Here is a 14,168-nt window from a genome sequence, read left to right on the forward strand (position 1 = left end):
AAAGATTGATAGACTTCCTCTAAACTCTGTGACAACATGTTTTTTTGCACCGAGGGGCTGACGGTAATGAGTCCCTAGCCTCCACTTCAATCCAGCTGTGGAGACTTGGAGACAAATTACATCACGCGTAATGAATGACTTGACTACAGGAAGAAATAAATTGTGCTTGGATGTAAAACTGCAAATACTTCAGCACTACTGTATACGTAATGACATCCCTTTCAACAAAACACACACGTTTATTGACACGGGTGATACAATCTTTTTGACATTTCACTACTTTTCACATTTTTGGAGGCTGCAGTATGTAGGCCCCTCAAGGTGATCACTCTCCGGTGGCCTTTGGGTCAAAATGAAAACACAAAATGATATTTTCTCTATTTGAAATGTTATGACTTTTCCGAGATTGTCACCGACTACAGAAAAAAAAATGGACATTTCGTTTTTATTCATATTTCCAATGAAGCTGTACCAAAAAAAAGTACAAAGATGGTCAGGTCAAAATGACCCATGAGGCAAATTGAGTTGAAATTAAGTTACACATCATATCATGTTTCAAAACAAGTACTAATACACACGAATAAGACAGTCTTCTTCTTTTCCTTTCGGCTTTTCCCTTCAGGGGTCGCCACAGCGAATCACTGTCGTCCATCTAACCTGGTTTTGTGCATCCTCTTCTCTCACACCAGCGACCTTCATGTCCTCTTTGACCACATCCATAAACCTCCTCTTCGTTCTTCCTCTCGGTCTCCTGCCTGGCAGTTCAAGGCTCAGCATCCTTCTCCCCATATAGTCACTCTCTCTCCTCTGGACATGTCCAAACCATCTCAGTCTGACTTTCTCTCCAAAGCCTCTAATAGGAGTTGTCACTCTAATGTACTCCTTCCTGATCCTATCCAACCTGGTCACTCCCAAAGAAAACCTCAACATCTTCAGCTCTGCTCCCTCCAGCTCTGCTTCCTGTTTTTTCTTCAGTGGCACCGTCTCCAGTCCAAACATCATGGCTGGTCTCACCACTGTTTTATACACTTTTCCTTTCATCCTAGCTGAAACCCTTCTATCACACATCACACCTGACATTTTTCTCCAGCCGTTCCAGCCTGCCTGGACACGCCTCCTCACCTCTTTTCCACACTCTCCATTGCTCTGGACAGTTGACCCCAAGTACTTAAAATCCTCCACCTTCTTTATTTCTTCTCCCTGTAGCATCACTCTTGCACTTGGATCCCTCTCATTCACACACATGTATTACGTCTTGCTGCGACTGATCTTCATTCCTCTCCTTTTCAGGGCATACCTCCACATCTCTCATCAGATCACAATGTCATCTGCAAACATCATGGTCCAAGGAGATTCTTGTCTAACATCATCTGTCAGCCTGTCCATCACCATAGCAAATAAGAAGGGGCTTAGAGCTGACCCCTGGTGGAGTCCGTCCTCCACCTTAAATTCCTCCGTCACACCGAGAGCACGCCTCACAACTGTCTTACAGTCGTGATACATGTCTTGCACACACATGAATAAGACAGTAATAAAGGAGCTCTGCCGTCTATGAGAGTGCCACCTATCTTGTTTGGTTTATGTCCGTTACTGTCACACATGAATAAGACAGTAACAGACATAAACCAGACAAGATGGGCGGCACTCTCATAGACGGCAGAGCTCCTTTATTGTGGATTTCAAGGGGTTATAAGGGTGCTACATATGACAGGACACCTAATTCTCTGTGTTCTGACGCCGTGGTTGTACTTTGTCTAACTTTGAAGAGGCTATAGAACTGATTTTGTTTCTGATATACAGCAAGACAACTGATTCAGCAGAGGAAGTGGACAATGTATCAGAACAAATGAGGAGGAATATAAACGAGAGTATGATCAATCATCTTCAAGACACTCACTGTACCTACATTCTACGTTATTATCACACCAGCAATAGAAAAATAATCCCAAGATGATAAATCAGAAGAGTTTTCTCAAATATGCAGACAGCAGGAAAAAAGAGGGATTAGATTTACTTGGTGCTATGAATCTTAGCAGGTGATCTGGAGATAGATCAACCCAACCTGATACATCCTAAGACCAAGAGGGGGGAGGTTGTTACTGGAGAAGCGAGGAAAGACACTTGTAACTCCACTCATTGAAAGAAGGAAACATGTCCCCCGCACAGAAGCCTGAACAGCAGTAGTGAAAGCTAGTCAGACTGTAGGAGCTCCTGAAAGAACTGAGGATCCAGCTACCACAGCCAGTTCCTCAGCTTGAGCAAGTCAGGAGAAGAGATGCCACTTCTGCCCTCAAAAGAAGAACTGTGAAGTACATACTGTGCGCCGCTCGTGTGAGAAATATACACAAAGGCTGCGCACTTACATAGTATGCTACATCTGCAATTATTTGAATGGTTGAACTGTTTTTCATATGTCCGTCCTGTAACGTGGTGTTCTGTATTGTTCTTAATTGTTCATTGGAGGGGAAAAAGAAAGTTTAGTCATTGAAATGCAAAAAATAATAATCATCATAATAATAACCATTCAAAAAACCTTTTCACACATTTTTTTTCCTTTTCTTAAGGAGGGAGGGAGAACTATATCACATATTGTGGTGAAGGACAAGTTGTTTCTTCAAGCAAAATTGAAATTTGACCCGAAGGACACAGGGTGTGTGCAGAAAATGAGGACAACAGGAGGGTGAAGGAAAATAGAGGAAAAGACAAAAGATAAAAACTGTCATCATTTGGGTACCCTCAAAGATTAACTGTGGCAAATTTTGATAAACCCTATGCTATAACCGTCAGGTTTTGTTGAGTGCACCCATTCAATTTTAAATTAAGTGTTTCATTGACAACATAAGTCCTCTGACACATGTTGACTCTGAAATGTCTCGTCCACCGTTGTGTGCACACGCACGCACGCACGCACACACACACACACACACACACACACACACACACACACACACACACATACACACACAAACATTTTCTCACTCCGATCCTGTTTCATCACAGTGGTCTGAGTTATCGATTACGTACCATGATGATGCCAAAAGACCCAAAATGACCCAATGACATTGCATGTTGATTAGCCTCAAGAAATCCCAACAACTGTCTCCATAATTGAACACCAATATTTTACCCAAAGTTTAATTTTTCAGACAATTCTCAACAATTCCTAAAAGCGCCTCGCCTGTACTGATTGTTCCTTGCAAAAGCATGTTGCGTAAAAATACAGGAATACTTTAATATAGGAGGGAATTGAATCATACTTAGATTTCAGAGTCACTGCAGAAAAGAACCCATCAGATGGTTGCATAGTGTTATCAATCTGAAAAATAAAAGGCAACAATTGCAATGTTGTTTGTTTACAATACTGTATTCATGATGGGTGTTTTCTGTTCTTTCTCTCCAGGTTCACCTTGGTTTTCAGCTGCCTGGTCCTCTCTGTGTTCTCTACTATTCCAGCTCATCAGGACTTCTCCTCCTACTGTCTGCTTATTCTGGTATCGGCATTTTTCAGTTTCTCCTCCACACTAAAACAGATTTACAGTTTGTCTTGAAAACCCTTGACTTGTATAGAATTTACGTTTTAAATCATTGCAACGTCTTTAATTTAAAAATACCTGTAATATATTTTTCTGAAGGAATTAAGTAATTTTGTATGAAGCAAGATTGATAATTAGAGCATAAATAACATTTCAGGCATTGCAGTGGGATTAAGCAATGTGTGTGTGTGTGTGTGTGTGTTGATATACTTGAGAGTTTTGAAAGGCGCTTATAAATACAATGTATTATTATTATTATTGTGTGTGTGTGCGTGTATGCGCATGTATGTGTGTGTGTGTGTGTGTGTGTGTGTGTGTGTGTGTGTGTTTGTGCGTGTGTGTACGTGGGTGTGTATCAATGTATATTAGTTTTTTTCAATGTATGGGCCAACACGGTCCTTTAACCCTGTAAACAGTGCGGTTGCATGATATAATTTAACATTTTAAATATTAATATTCACTCAATGGCTTAGTTGAACTTCCATAGTCATATGTTGTCCTCAACTACAATATAAGTTCTCATGCTGTCAGGTGATCAAAAAATGTGCAATCAATTAATTGGGGTCTGTAATTACTTGTTCTAATTAATCTATTTTCATTACTGAGAAAACAGCTATTTTCAAACTACACATTTCATTTTATATTTATGACAGTATTGAGGCAGAACAAAAGGAAAAGAAAATGTGTTGTTATAAAAAAAAAATTCAATGGACCTGGACAGATGCAGTCCGAGCTATATACTATTTGCTGTATTTGAGACGAGTAATAGTCGTACCTGCAAAGCCTTAATTTCAACCACAAGGGGGAATATAATTAGTTTGTTGGTTTTTCAATGCCCTGCGATTGGCGGGCAACCTGTTCAGGATGTATGCCAACTCTCACATGCTCAATGCTGCTTATTCAGCCCGCCCAACTCCAATGGGAGCCTATTTGATTTGACTACACAAAGCAAACAATCGATCGATTGATCAATCAATCAATCAATCAATCAATGTCCGCTTCAGGGTGTCACTGACAGTTGTTTCTTCATGCTCAACAACTCAAACACAGGAAGGCACCACATCAAAATGGCTATTTGAAAAAGGTAACCCACTGACAGAAACAATAAAGGCAGCAATTTTAGATTTGGATTAGATTTGGAATGATATACAATCGTATTTGAAATGTCAGTTCATTTTTGTGAGAAAATGATTTAATGTTGACTTGCTGTCAAGCACGGGTGCGCCCTCCTTGAATGGTACATTTAATGCATGGAAAAAAATACTGACAGCATGCAGTTGTTTGTAAATTTTTCAAACCCTGCGACAGATGCACATATTCCGTCAATATTCAAAGCACCATTTTCGGCATACATCTGGTTCGGATGATTGCTTTGTTATTAGTTTTTTCCATATGCTAGGAAGCCCTGCTTAGTTCTAAATATACAACCACCACAGTCCTTCCTGCTAATAATATTAATTCATCATTTGTTGAACATCCTGTAGGAGTTTGTCATGATTGTGGTGTTTGGCTTGGAGTACATCATCCGCATCTGGTCGGCAGGATGCTGCTGTCGCTATAGAGGATGGCAAGGACGACTGCGCTTTGCCAGAAAGCCATTCTGCGTCATCGGTGAGCTATTACTACCTCCTCTCCCCCTCCGTCACCCACCTCCATTTCCCACAATAATGTAATTTCATAGTCAGTCTTACTGTAATTCTTGTATTTTGGGGCACACTCGCAATGTAACATGAGGTTGTGAGCAATATTCCATTGCATGTGATTGACCGGTTTTGCCACGTGTCATTGAGAGCTGTGGTCACAGGCAGCTCATAAGAGAAATATTCATTTACATCATGAACTTGTATCATTGGGCTTTTATTTTTCCAATATTTAGACACAAATCCCTCTGCTGCCTGTTGGAAAAAACATTTGGAAAGACTGATGGAAAGGAAATAAGGCTCAAGGATTACATCTGACCCCAGTTTTTCACGCAACATCAATGTGCTTGTTTATAATGTCACTCATCTCAGGAGTATTGTGGAAACAGACAAGGAGCCAATTTCAGTGTGCAACTGAACAAGACATCGTGGTGAAGTTTAACTTCAACATTGCTACTGTTGCATATACTCACAAGGCTTGAGGAGGGAAACGTGGAATACGGGGTGGATCCGCTTGGTGGGTGGCAGCCGGAGCCTCACCGAGACCGGGCTGAGGATGGCCTCGATGGGGAAGGGACCCGTGAAGCGTGGGTTTGGCTGAAGTCCCTGCTAGCCGAAGGTCCCTCGTGGACAGCCAAACCTCCTGCCCGACCTGGTAGCTGGGTGCCTGTCGCCGATGACGGTCCGCCACCCGCTGGTTCCGGGACGCGGTGCGTGTCAGGGCGTCCCTGGTCTCCTTCCAGACTCGGTGGGCCCGTCTGAGGTGATGTTCAATAGACGGGACCTCCACCTCGCCCTCCTGGGTGGGAAACAAGGGCGGCTGATAGCAACAGGCGGACATGAATGGGGACCAACCTGTGGCTGCGGAGACCAGGGTTTTGTGGGCGTACTCCACCCATGGTAGGTGCAGCGCCCACGACGCCGGGTTGTGGAGGCACACGCACCGGAGGGCCGCCTCCAGGTCCTGGCTCTTCCTCTCCGTCTGTCCGTTGGTCTGGAGTTGGTATCCAGACGACAGGCTCGCCGACGCCCCTAGGGACCGACAGAAATGCTTCCATACCTTGGACACGAACTGCGGTCGCCGGTCCGACACGATGTCCGTCGGAATCCCGTGGAGACGGACGACGTGGTTAACCAGGAGTTGAGCCGTCTCGATGGCGGACGGCAACCTGGTTAACGGGACGAAGTGGACCGACTTGGAGAATCGGTCCACTCCAGGGAGGACGGCCGTCTTGCCACGGAAGGGGGGGAGGCCTGTCACGAAGTCGACGGAGATGTGGGACGAAGGTCTGGACGGTACCTGTCGGGGCTGGAGGAGTCCTGCCGGGGGCTGGTGGGAGGCTTTCCCACGGGCGCAGGTCGGGCAGGCCTTCGCAAAAAGTGTGATGTCCCTCCTGAACCCCGGCCACCAGAACCGTTGAGCGATGAGTTGAATTGTCCTGTTGACCCCCGGGTGACAGGCTATCTTGGAGGTGTGTCCCAAGGTGAGCACCTCCGAGCGTAGAGGGGGGGACGAACCGGCGATCCGTGGGACAGCCCCTGGGGATGGGGGTCGTCCCCTGGGCTTGCTGAACTTTCCTCTCAACCTCCCACCTCAGGGCACCCAGGATACGCTGGGCCGGCAGGATGTTGGTGGTGGTCTCCTCCCTTTCTGCCGGCTCATGGATGCGGGATAGGGCATCGGGCTTGGTGTTCTGTGACCCTGGGCAGTAGGTGAGAGAAAAGTTAAAACGTGTGAGGAAGAGTGACCATCGGGCCTGTCGTGAGTTAAGTCTCTTGGCAGACCGGATGGCCGCCAGGTTCTTATGATCCGTGTAGACGGTGAAGGGGTGTGAAGGGGCTGAGCCGACGGGAGAAGAAGGCGCATGGGCGTAGCTTCTGGTCAGTTGGAGAGCGCTGGGACAGGACGGCCCCTACTCCGGACTCGGATGCGTCAACCTCGACCGTGAACGGGAGGTCCGGGTCGGGATGACGCAGGACAGGGGGATTGGTGAAGGCTAGACGGAGGCGGTTGAATGCCCCCTCAGCGTCGGGCGTCCACCTGAAGGGAATTTTGGTGGACGTGAGGTTAGTGAGGGGGAGTGCCTTCTGACTATAACCGCGAATGAAGCGGCGGTAGAAGTTGGCAAACCCCAAAAACCGCTGGAGCTGCTTACGCGTCTTCGGGATCGGCCATTCTACCACCGCTTTAGTTTTGGCGGGGTCGGCCCTGAGCTGCCCCTGCTCCACGGCGAACCCTAGAAAAGACAGAGAGTGGATATGGAACTCGCACTCCTTTGCCTTCGTAGAGCCGGTTTTGCAGGAGCCGCGCCAGGACCCGTCAGACGTGTTGCCGGTGCTCTTCTGCAGAATGAAAAAAAATGAGAATGTCATCTAGGTAAACGAAAACAAAAACATTGAGGAAGTCCCTGAGCACGTCATTGATCAGATTTTGAAAAAACGGCGGGCGCATTCGTGAGTCCAAACGGCATCACCATATACTCAAAATGCCCTAATGGCGTCTTGAATGCTGTCTTCCATTCATCCCCCTCACGGATACGGACCAGATGGTAAGCGCTACGGAGGTCCAATTTTGAAACAATGGTAGCTGACTCCAGGCACCGCACGCGCTCGCTGCCGGGTGTGGTCATCCTAGGCCGGCTCCGGGAATCCTCGGGCCGTCGGTCGCTCTGCTCCTTCTGCCGCTCCCGAAGACGGTGATCCAAGCCGATGACTATCTTGACCAGGTCGTCGAAGGTGGGGCCAGCGTCGTGGGTAGCCAACTCGTCCTTGAGATCGGCGTTCAAGCCGCGACGAAACACCCCCCTCAACGCTCGGTCGCCGTAGCCGCTGCCAGCGGCCTGGATGTGGAAAGCGACAGAGTATTCCGCGGCCGAACGGGCCCCTTGGACGCAGTCGAGGATTCTCCCCTCCGCTTCGACCTCCGTCACCGGATGATGAAACACCCGGCGTAGCTCGGCCACGAAGTCCTGGTACGAGGCGTACAGCTCCGGTCGGGACTCCCGGACGGCCAGCACCCAGGTCTCGGCTTCTCCCATGAGCAGGCTGGTTTTGAAGGCTACCTTAGCCTCCTCGCTCACGTAGGCGTATGGTTGTTGCTCAAACACGAGCATGCATTGCATTCGAAACTGCGTGCAACGCCCGGTTTCGCCTGCGTAGCGTGAGGGGTGAGGTAGCTGATCGCGCCTACCCACGGGCGGGGAGGAAGGGGCTGTGAGGGTGGCAATGCATGTCTCCATCTCCTTAAGCCGTTGAGCCAACGAGGAAGTAACATGGCGGACTTCCTCGATAGCTTGGGCCAGCTGGCTCGAACGCTCCGCCTCTTGGACAAGGGCGGCGAGGTACCATACGGCAGACTGCATTAGCAAGCGTAGTGTCAGTCAGGGGTACTATTTCTGTTATTACCACATGCACAAGACGCACTGCGTGATTGGACACTTGCATGATAAAACGTACATACCTTAAAGGACAACCGACGTCTCAGGACAAGTTGTGTCCATAATTTGTAAAATGGCTTCAAATGACTTCTACTGACCGTATTTTACAAAGATTCCATCGCATATAGCTATATTTTACGTTTTAAGACCCGCGCTGAATATTCCGGAAGTCTTGTTTTTGAGTTGGTGACGAGTCCGTACGTGAAGTCACTGAAGGAATGCCCCTGACCGAAAAAAAGGACACATTGTAGCAGTCCTTCCATCACGTCAATGCATTTTGCTATACTTGTTTGGTCTGAAAACGTCATGTTGCACCAAAAAGAGGCAGAAGAGGGCGACCAAGCTCCATGTAAAGAATTCATCAGCCCGTGGAAACGGGCTGATTAATTCCTCACACGCCATTTTCTGTCTCTTTTTTGGTGATACATTTCCCTCCAATGTTGCCTCAAAATGGCACGGAATAAATTCTTTAATCGATTGAAAACATGTATGCTTTCCTCTTCAGACCTATTTGAATCATATTCATAACTGGATGTGTAACAAGAAAGCACATTCTCCGAATCTGAAGCCATTGTTTTGATTCTCCAGCAATGCAAGATGTCTTGGCGTGACGTCACGAACTGGGGGCGGGACTTTCTGAAAATGCCCAATTCGCAGCTAAATTTTTTTGCAGATTTTGGACACAAAGTCTTTTTATTGGTGTTTTGCATTTGAATAAAAATATCATACTGCGTGTTTTGGGTACGTTTTTCTGATGTCAGTTAGGAAACAAAAAAGTGACGTCGGCTGTCCTTTAAAAGTACGGGAGCATGAGTGAGTGCACACTTGTGTATTTTTTAAAAAGGCACAGTGAGCAAAAGTGAATTGGCTTGTAAGTAGTTAACAATGTACTCATGTTATTTTTGGGAAAAATCCTCCTCCACAAATCCAGCAGTCTTCATCCTCTTTATCCAAAATGAGCAGGTGGGCAAGTTCTCTCTGAAACAGGCACAGTTCTCACATATCAAATGTGTTTCTGAATTGTAAGTACAAAACATGTCTTTCTTTGTGGACCTTGCAGACATCATCGTGCTGATTGCATCAATTGCTGTGGTGTCAGCTGGAAGCCAGGGCAACATCTTTGCCACTTCAGTCCTGCGAAGCCTTCGTTTCCTACAGATCCTGCGCATGGTGCGAATGGACCGAAGAGGGGGTACATGGAAGCTGCTCGGTTCTGTGGTCTACGCACACAGCAAGGTAGGCACAAGGACAACCAAAGACAAATCAACAGATATAGTTCTCCTTGACCGTATGCCATAAGAGAACAATATCAACTCAGTGATATTGAAGAACATTCAGAGTTCTACATTATATGCATTACACCAGTGGTCCCCAATTGTTTTTGCACCATATAAATGTACCGTGTGCACTTTAACCTGATACACGGACACCAGTGAGTCTGTTTTTGCTTCCGTAGTGTCAAGGACAATGAACCAATTGCGTACTAGATTTAAAGGGAATGAGAGGATCTAGTTCCGAAGCAGAACGAAGCAGGATCAATATGTTCACACCCACAACGTTGCACACCGCACATAATCACAAAAGAACGAAAACTTCAGTCATGCATCCAGTTCCTATGTGATTTGTAGTCGACTCGTGCCTATCATAAAAATAGAGCCCTAAATTGTGCCACTGTCCTCTGATTGCCTGCTGATTTTGACCCACAGGAACTGGTTACTGCTTGGTACATTGGTTTCTTGGTTCTCATCTTCGCTTCATTCCTTGTCTACCTTGTGGAGAATAAGTTCAACAAAGAGTTTGCCACATATGCCGACGCCTTGTGGTGGGGAACGGTGAGTCCAGAGAACTATGCCTTGCAAAAATGTCATCATGTAGTGCAGCAATACGTCTGACGAAGCCTCTTGGATAGGAGGCGAAACGTCCGACACCTTCAAAAAGTACAGATGACGGCTGAAGAAACCTTCTCATCGATAATGTAGTGCATTTTTAAAACTCTTAACAGGATATCAATAGTTCTATATTTATACATTGAATCGTTTGCTATTGCTTTTTCAATAATGCATACGAAGACTTTTCGCCTCGATGCTGTCATATTTTACTTAAAAGTCCTCAGAATTGCATGTTTCTTTTGTTGTTGGAAAAAGGACTTGGAAATATTGCACTCTGTCGCAGACTGGAACTGCATTTCTTTTGTAAATCAGGGGGTTCTTTTCACAGATCACTCTGACAACCATTGGCTACGGAGACAAGACACCAAAGACATGGACAGGAAGGATGTTGTCTGCTGGTTTTGCACTGTTGGGGGTCTCTTTCTTTGCCTTGCCTGCAGTAAGTGCAGACTTTTCAAGCCCCTTTTTTAATGACTGATCCGACAGATCCCATCATTTTAATGAGGTCACGAAAGGCACTGTACTCTGTTGAAAACCTCCAGCAGGAGCGTCTGATGATCGATTCACTTTGGATCGATAACACATTTATGCCTCGAAAGTATCCATCGGTTTTACCAGGGTCAGTGCAAGCGCATAATTGGTGCAAGAGGAAACATCCTTTGGTGAAATGTTATGCCACGGAGAGTTCTTTGTAGATACTTTGAACTTTACATGATGAAGGCATGGTATTGATTTGATTGAAACAAGCTGATGACGGCAAAAAAAACATTGAGAAGTTAAGCTACACACATTTCTGCATTGCAATTGCCTGGCAACCAATTCAGTGTGTCGCCCGTCTACTGCCCGAAGACAGCTGGGATAGGCTCCGGCACACCTCGCCTCGCGACCCTGGTGAGGAGAAAGCGGATTGATAAATAAATGCATCAATGAATGAATGAACAAACAAAAGAACGAATGAATGAATGTTACAGACAAAGGACACGATTTAAAGCTATCTTGTGTTATGAGTCATTCAAGGTCAATTCTTTTGCCACCTTCAAGTCCCATCTCAAAAGCCACCTATTTAAAATGGCATTTTCTGTGTAGCTCTCTCTCACTTGTTTCTATTTATAATTGTATTTCATTTATTTCATTCTATTTGTGATTATATTTTAAATGCTTGTCTGTGACTATAAAGTCTCCTTGACAGCTTTGCAAGGCGCTTAAAATGCAATGAAATATTATTATTATTATTATTGGATTGGATTGGATTTACCTTTATTCGTCTCGCAGTGGAGAGATTTACATTTCACAGCAGCAAAATGATGAAAGCAATGAAAGTAGAAAAACAAAATACAGGAGCTGCTGGAAAGGCAGCCACTCGCGCGGCGCCGTCTTGAAGTCAAAAGAATAAAAAAAAATACATCAATAATATGACAACACAAAGACACAGAGAGTCATTCATTCTTAAGCACTTTCTGTACCCTCTTTGTTACATGAAGCAGTTCTAGATGAAAGAGGAGAGGATCAAAGCGTCTTTCCACCAGTGGATCAGGGACATCATGGTGGAATGTGCACGTCTGATACAAGCTAAATGTTGAAAGCAAACACGAAGCTGTAGCATCCATTGACGAAAAGAGATTGTCTCGCATCTCCTGTCCCACATAAATCCGCTTCAATTCCAAGCCGCAACCGTTCCACATATGCATCGGCGCTCTGCGCTGACGCTCCTTTCGTCCTATGGCGGGCTCCTCAAGCCATGCATCCATCCATCCAGCCAACAGCACCGACCTTTCCGATGAACAGAGCGGGGCTGTGAAGATGCTGCCCATTATTATTATTATTATTATTATTATTATTATTATTATTATTATTATTATTATTATTATTATTGTTATTGTTGTTATAATTATCCATCTATATTCAACCTTGTCACCTGCAAGGTGATGAGTGGGTATCGAACAAAAGGAGAGACGCTCACTCGAAGGGATCATAAAAAGGTTGACAGGGCACATTTCACACGTTCTTGTCTCGTGAGAAATGATGGCAATAGTTGAGTGAAAAGAGTGCTTGATAAAATTCCTTCCTTCCACACTAGGGTATTCTGGGCTCAGGTTTTGCTCTGAAGGTCCAAGAGCAGCACAGACAGAAGCACTTTGAAAAGAGGAGAAACCCTGCAGCTTACCTTATTCAGGTAAATGCAAGATGCGTGCGTACATGACATCTCCATGTATCCAACACACACGTAGCTGTGATGCAAAACAGCATACCGATATTACCATTTTCCATCCTCTTTTTAACTCCTGTCTACTGTCTGCTGTTATTCCTCACACAATTTGAGCTCAAAAAAAGATCTCAGAGCATGTCATTTCACGGTATTAATCCAGGCGGTCGTTCCATTCTTCCCTGATCGTTGGCGTCTCTAAATATGTATATATGTATGTATATATATATTTACCTTCTTGTCTGCTGCACATATTTCCTCCTTTTCTAGTCTCCCAAAAAGCGCCTTTAATTTTCATTCCTGTATTCTTTGACAACTTCACGTTGCCTTCTAGATGAAGTCTGCTGGCCCGGCCCCCCTTTTTCTATTTGACACCTCACGCGTTGCTATTCCACGCGTCCTTCAATCCTCTTTCAATGCTGCACGTCCCCTATCGGCCGTCCTGTATTCCTGCCACGTTACAGTATAATCCTCCTTTTCGTGCCGTCATTGCGTCATCCTGTCCATTCGCAAGTTGTACCAGGATGTGTGGCGTTATTACTACACAGAGAGCGCAGGGCCATACCTGGAGGCCACATGGGCACTCTGAGAGCCTCCTGCCTTCCCACAGGCATGTATCCATGCCCGACCTCCGCTCCGAGCCAAGACGTGCGACACCCTTGCGTTAGTGTTTTCACTAATCAGCTTTTTATTTGTTGTTTTGTTTGTTTGTCTTTTCCATCTCCCTCATCTTTTGTCTCCCCTGTTTGTTAATTTGTTTCTTTATATTTATTGGTCTTCTCTCTATACTTTCCCTTCTTGGTTTTGTTTATTCTGCATGCAGTGTGTATGGCGTAGTTATGCAGCTGATGAGCACTCGGTTTCCATTGCTACCTGGAAGCCTCACTTGAAAGCGATGCATACCTGCAGCCCTACAAAGTAGGTACAATGACAGCGACTGTTGCCTGTCTCTTTTCTGTATGTGTACTGTAAAAAATGTTGAGCGATTCAACCCTCACAGTTTCTATGTAAATCCAGTCACATGAGAAATGAATCGACATCATTTTGGAATCAAAACAGCAATGGCAGCATTTAATTGACATGCACTAGTCAAACTCATATACATTTCATTTTTTTTGGTGGCCCCGAGCTGCAAGTCATACAGAGATCAATTGCTACACTGCCTTGACCTGCATGAGTCGACTAAAGTTAGTGCAGTTAGACATTTGACTTCATGACCTCTCCATTTTTAAAAGCTACAACTATATTTTACATTGTAGAGGAAAATCACTGACTGAAAACATATTTTCATTGCAAACGTATTTTATTGTTCAATTTGCCACCATGGCATTATTCAGTGTTGAAATATAAATCGAACCAACTGCACTTTTGATACCCCCTGATTACAGTCCCATGATGGCTTAATGATGCAGTCTGAAAGCTGGGAAATCCCTCTCCAAGACAAACAAGGCAAACACAATGCAGAC

General features: G+C 45.2%; 2 protein-coding genes across 8 annotated transcripts in view; one reads left to right on the forward strand and one right to left on the reverse strand.

The window, feature by feature from the left end:
- Positions 1 to 14,168, forward strand: part of LOC148892020 (potassium voltage-gated channel subfamily KQT member 5-like) — a 104,487-nt gene that overhangs the window by 75,029 nt on the left and 15,290 nt on the right. For all 7 annotated transcript variants that reach the window (XM_089005499.1, XM_089005500.1, XM_089005495.1 and 4 more), the window contains 7 exons: positions 3,401 to 3,491; positions 5,018 to 5,144; positions 9,671 to 9,846; positions 10,317 to 10,442; positions 10,828 to 10,938; positions 12,577 to 12,672; positions 13,526 to 13,620. In XM_089005499.1, the coding sequence (XP_088861625.1) occupies positions 3,401 to 3,491; positions 5,018 to 5,144; positions 9,671 to 9,846; positions 10,317 to 10,442; positions 10,828 to 10,938; positions 12,577 to 12,672; positions 13,526 to 13,620 (822 nt within the window). The remainder of the gene's footprint in view (positions 1 to 3,400; positions 3,492 to 5,017; positions 5,145 to 9,670; positions 9,847 to 10,316; positions 10,443 to 10,827; positions 10,939 to 12,576; positions 12,673 to 13,525; positions 13,621 to 14,168) is intronic.
- The window catches only part of rin2b (Ras and Rab interactor 2b), a 59,019-nt gene continuing 54,640 nt past the window's right edge, over positions 9,790 to 14,168 (reverse strand). The window contains exons 13-14 of the transcript XR_016116144.1: positions 11,289 to 11,387; positions 9,790 to 9,830 (exon numbers count right to left, since the gene is read on the reverse strand). The gene's annotated coding sequence lies outside the window, so the exon portion shown is untranslated. The remainder of the gene's footprint in view (positions 9,831 to 11,288; positions 11,388 to 14,168) is intronic.

Source organism: Hippocampus bargibanti, linkage group LG10 (assembly GCF_051943395.1).
Source record: "Hippocampus bargibanti isolate YZ-2025 linkage group LG10, ASM5194339v1, whole genome shotgun sequence".
In the NCBI taxonomy this organism is placed as follows: domain Eukaryota; kingdom Metazoa; phylum Chordata; class Actinopteri; order Syngnathiformes; family Syngnathidae; genus Hippocampus; species Hippocampus bargibanti.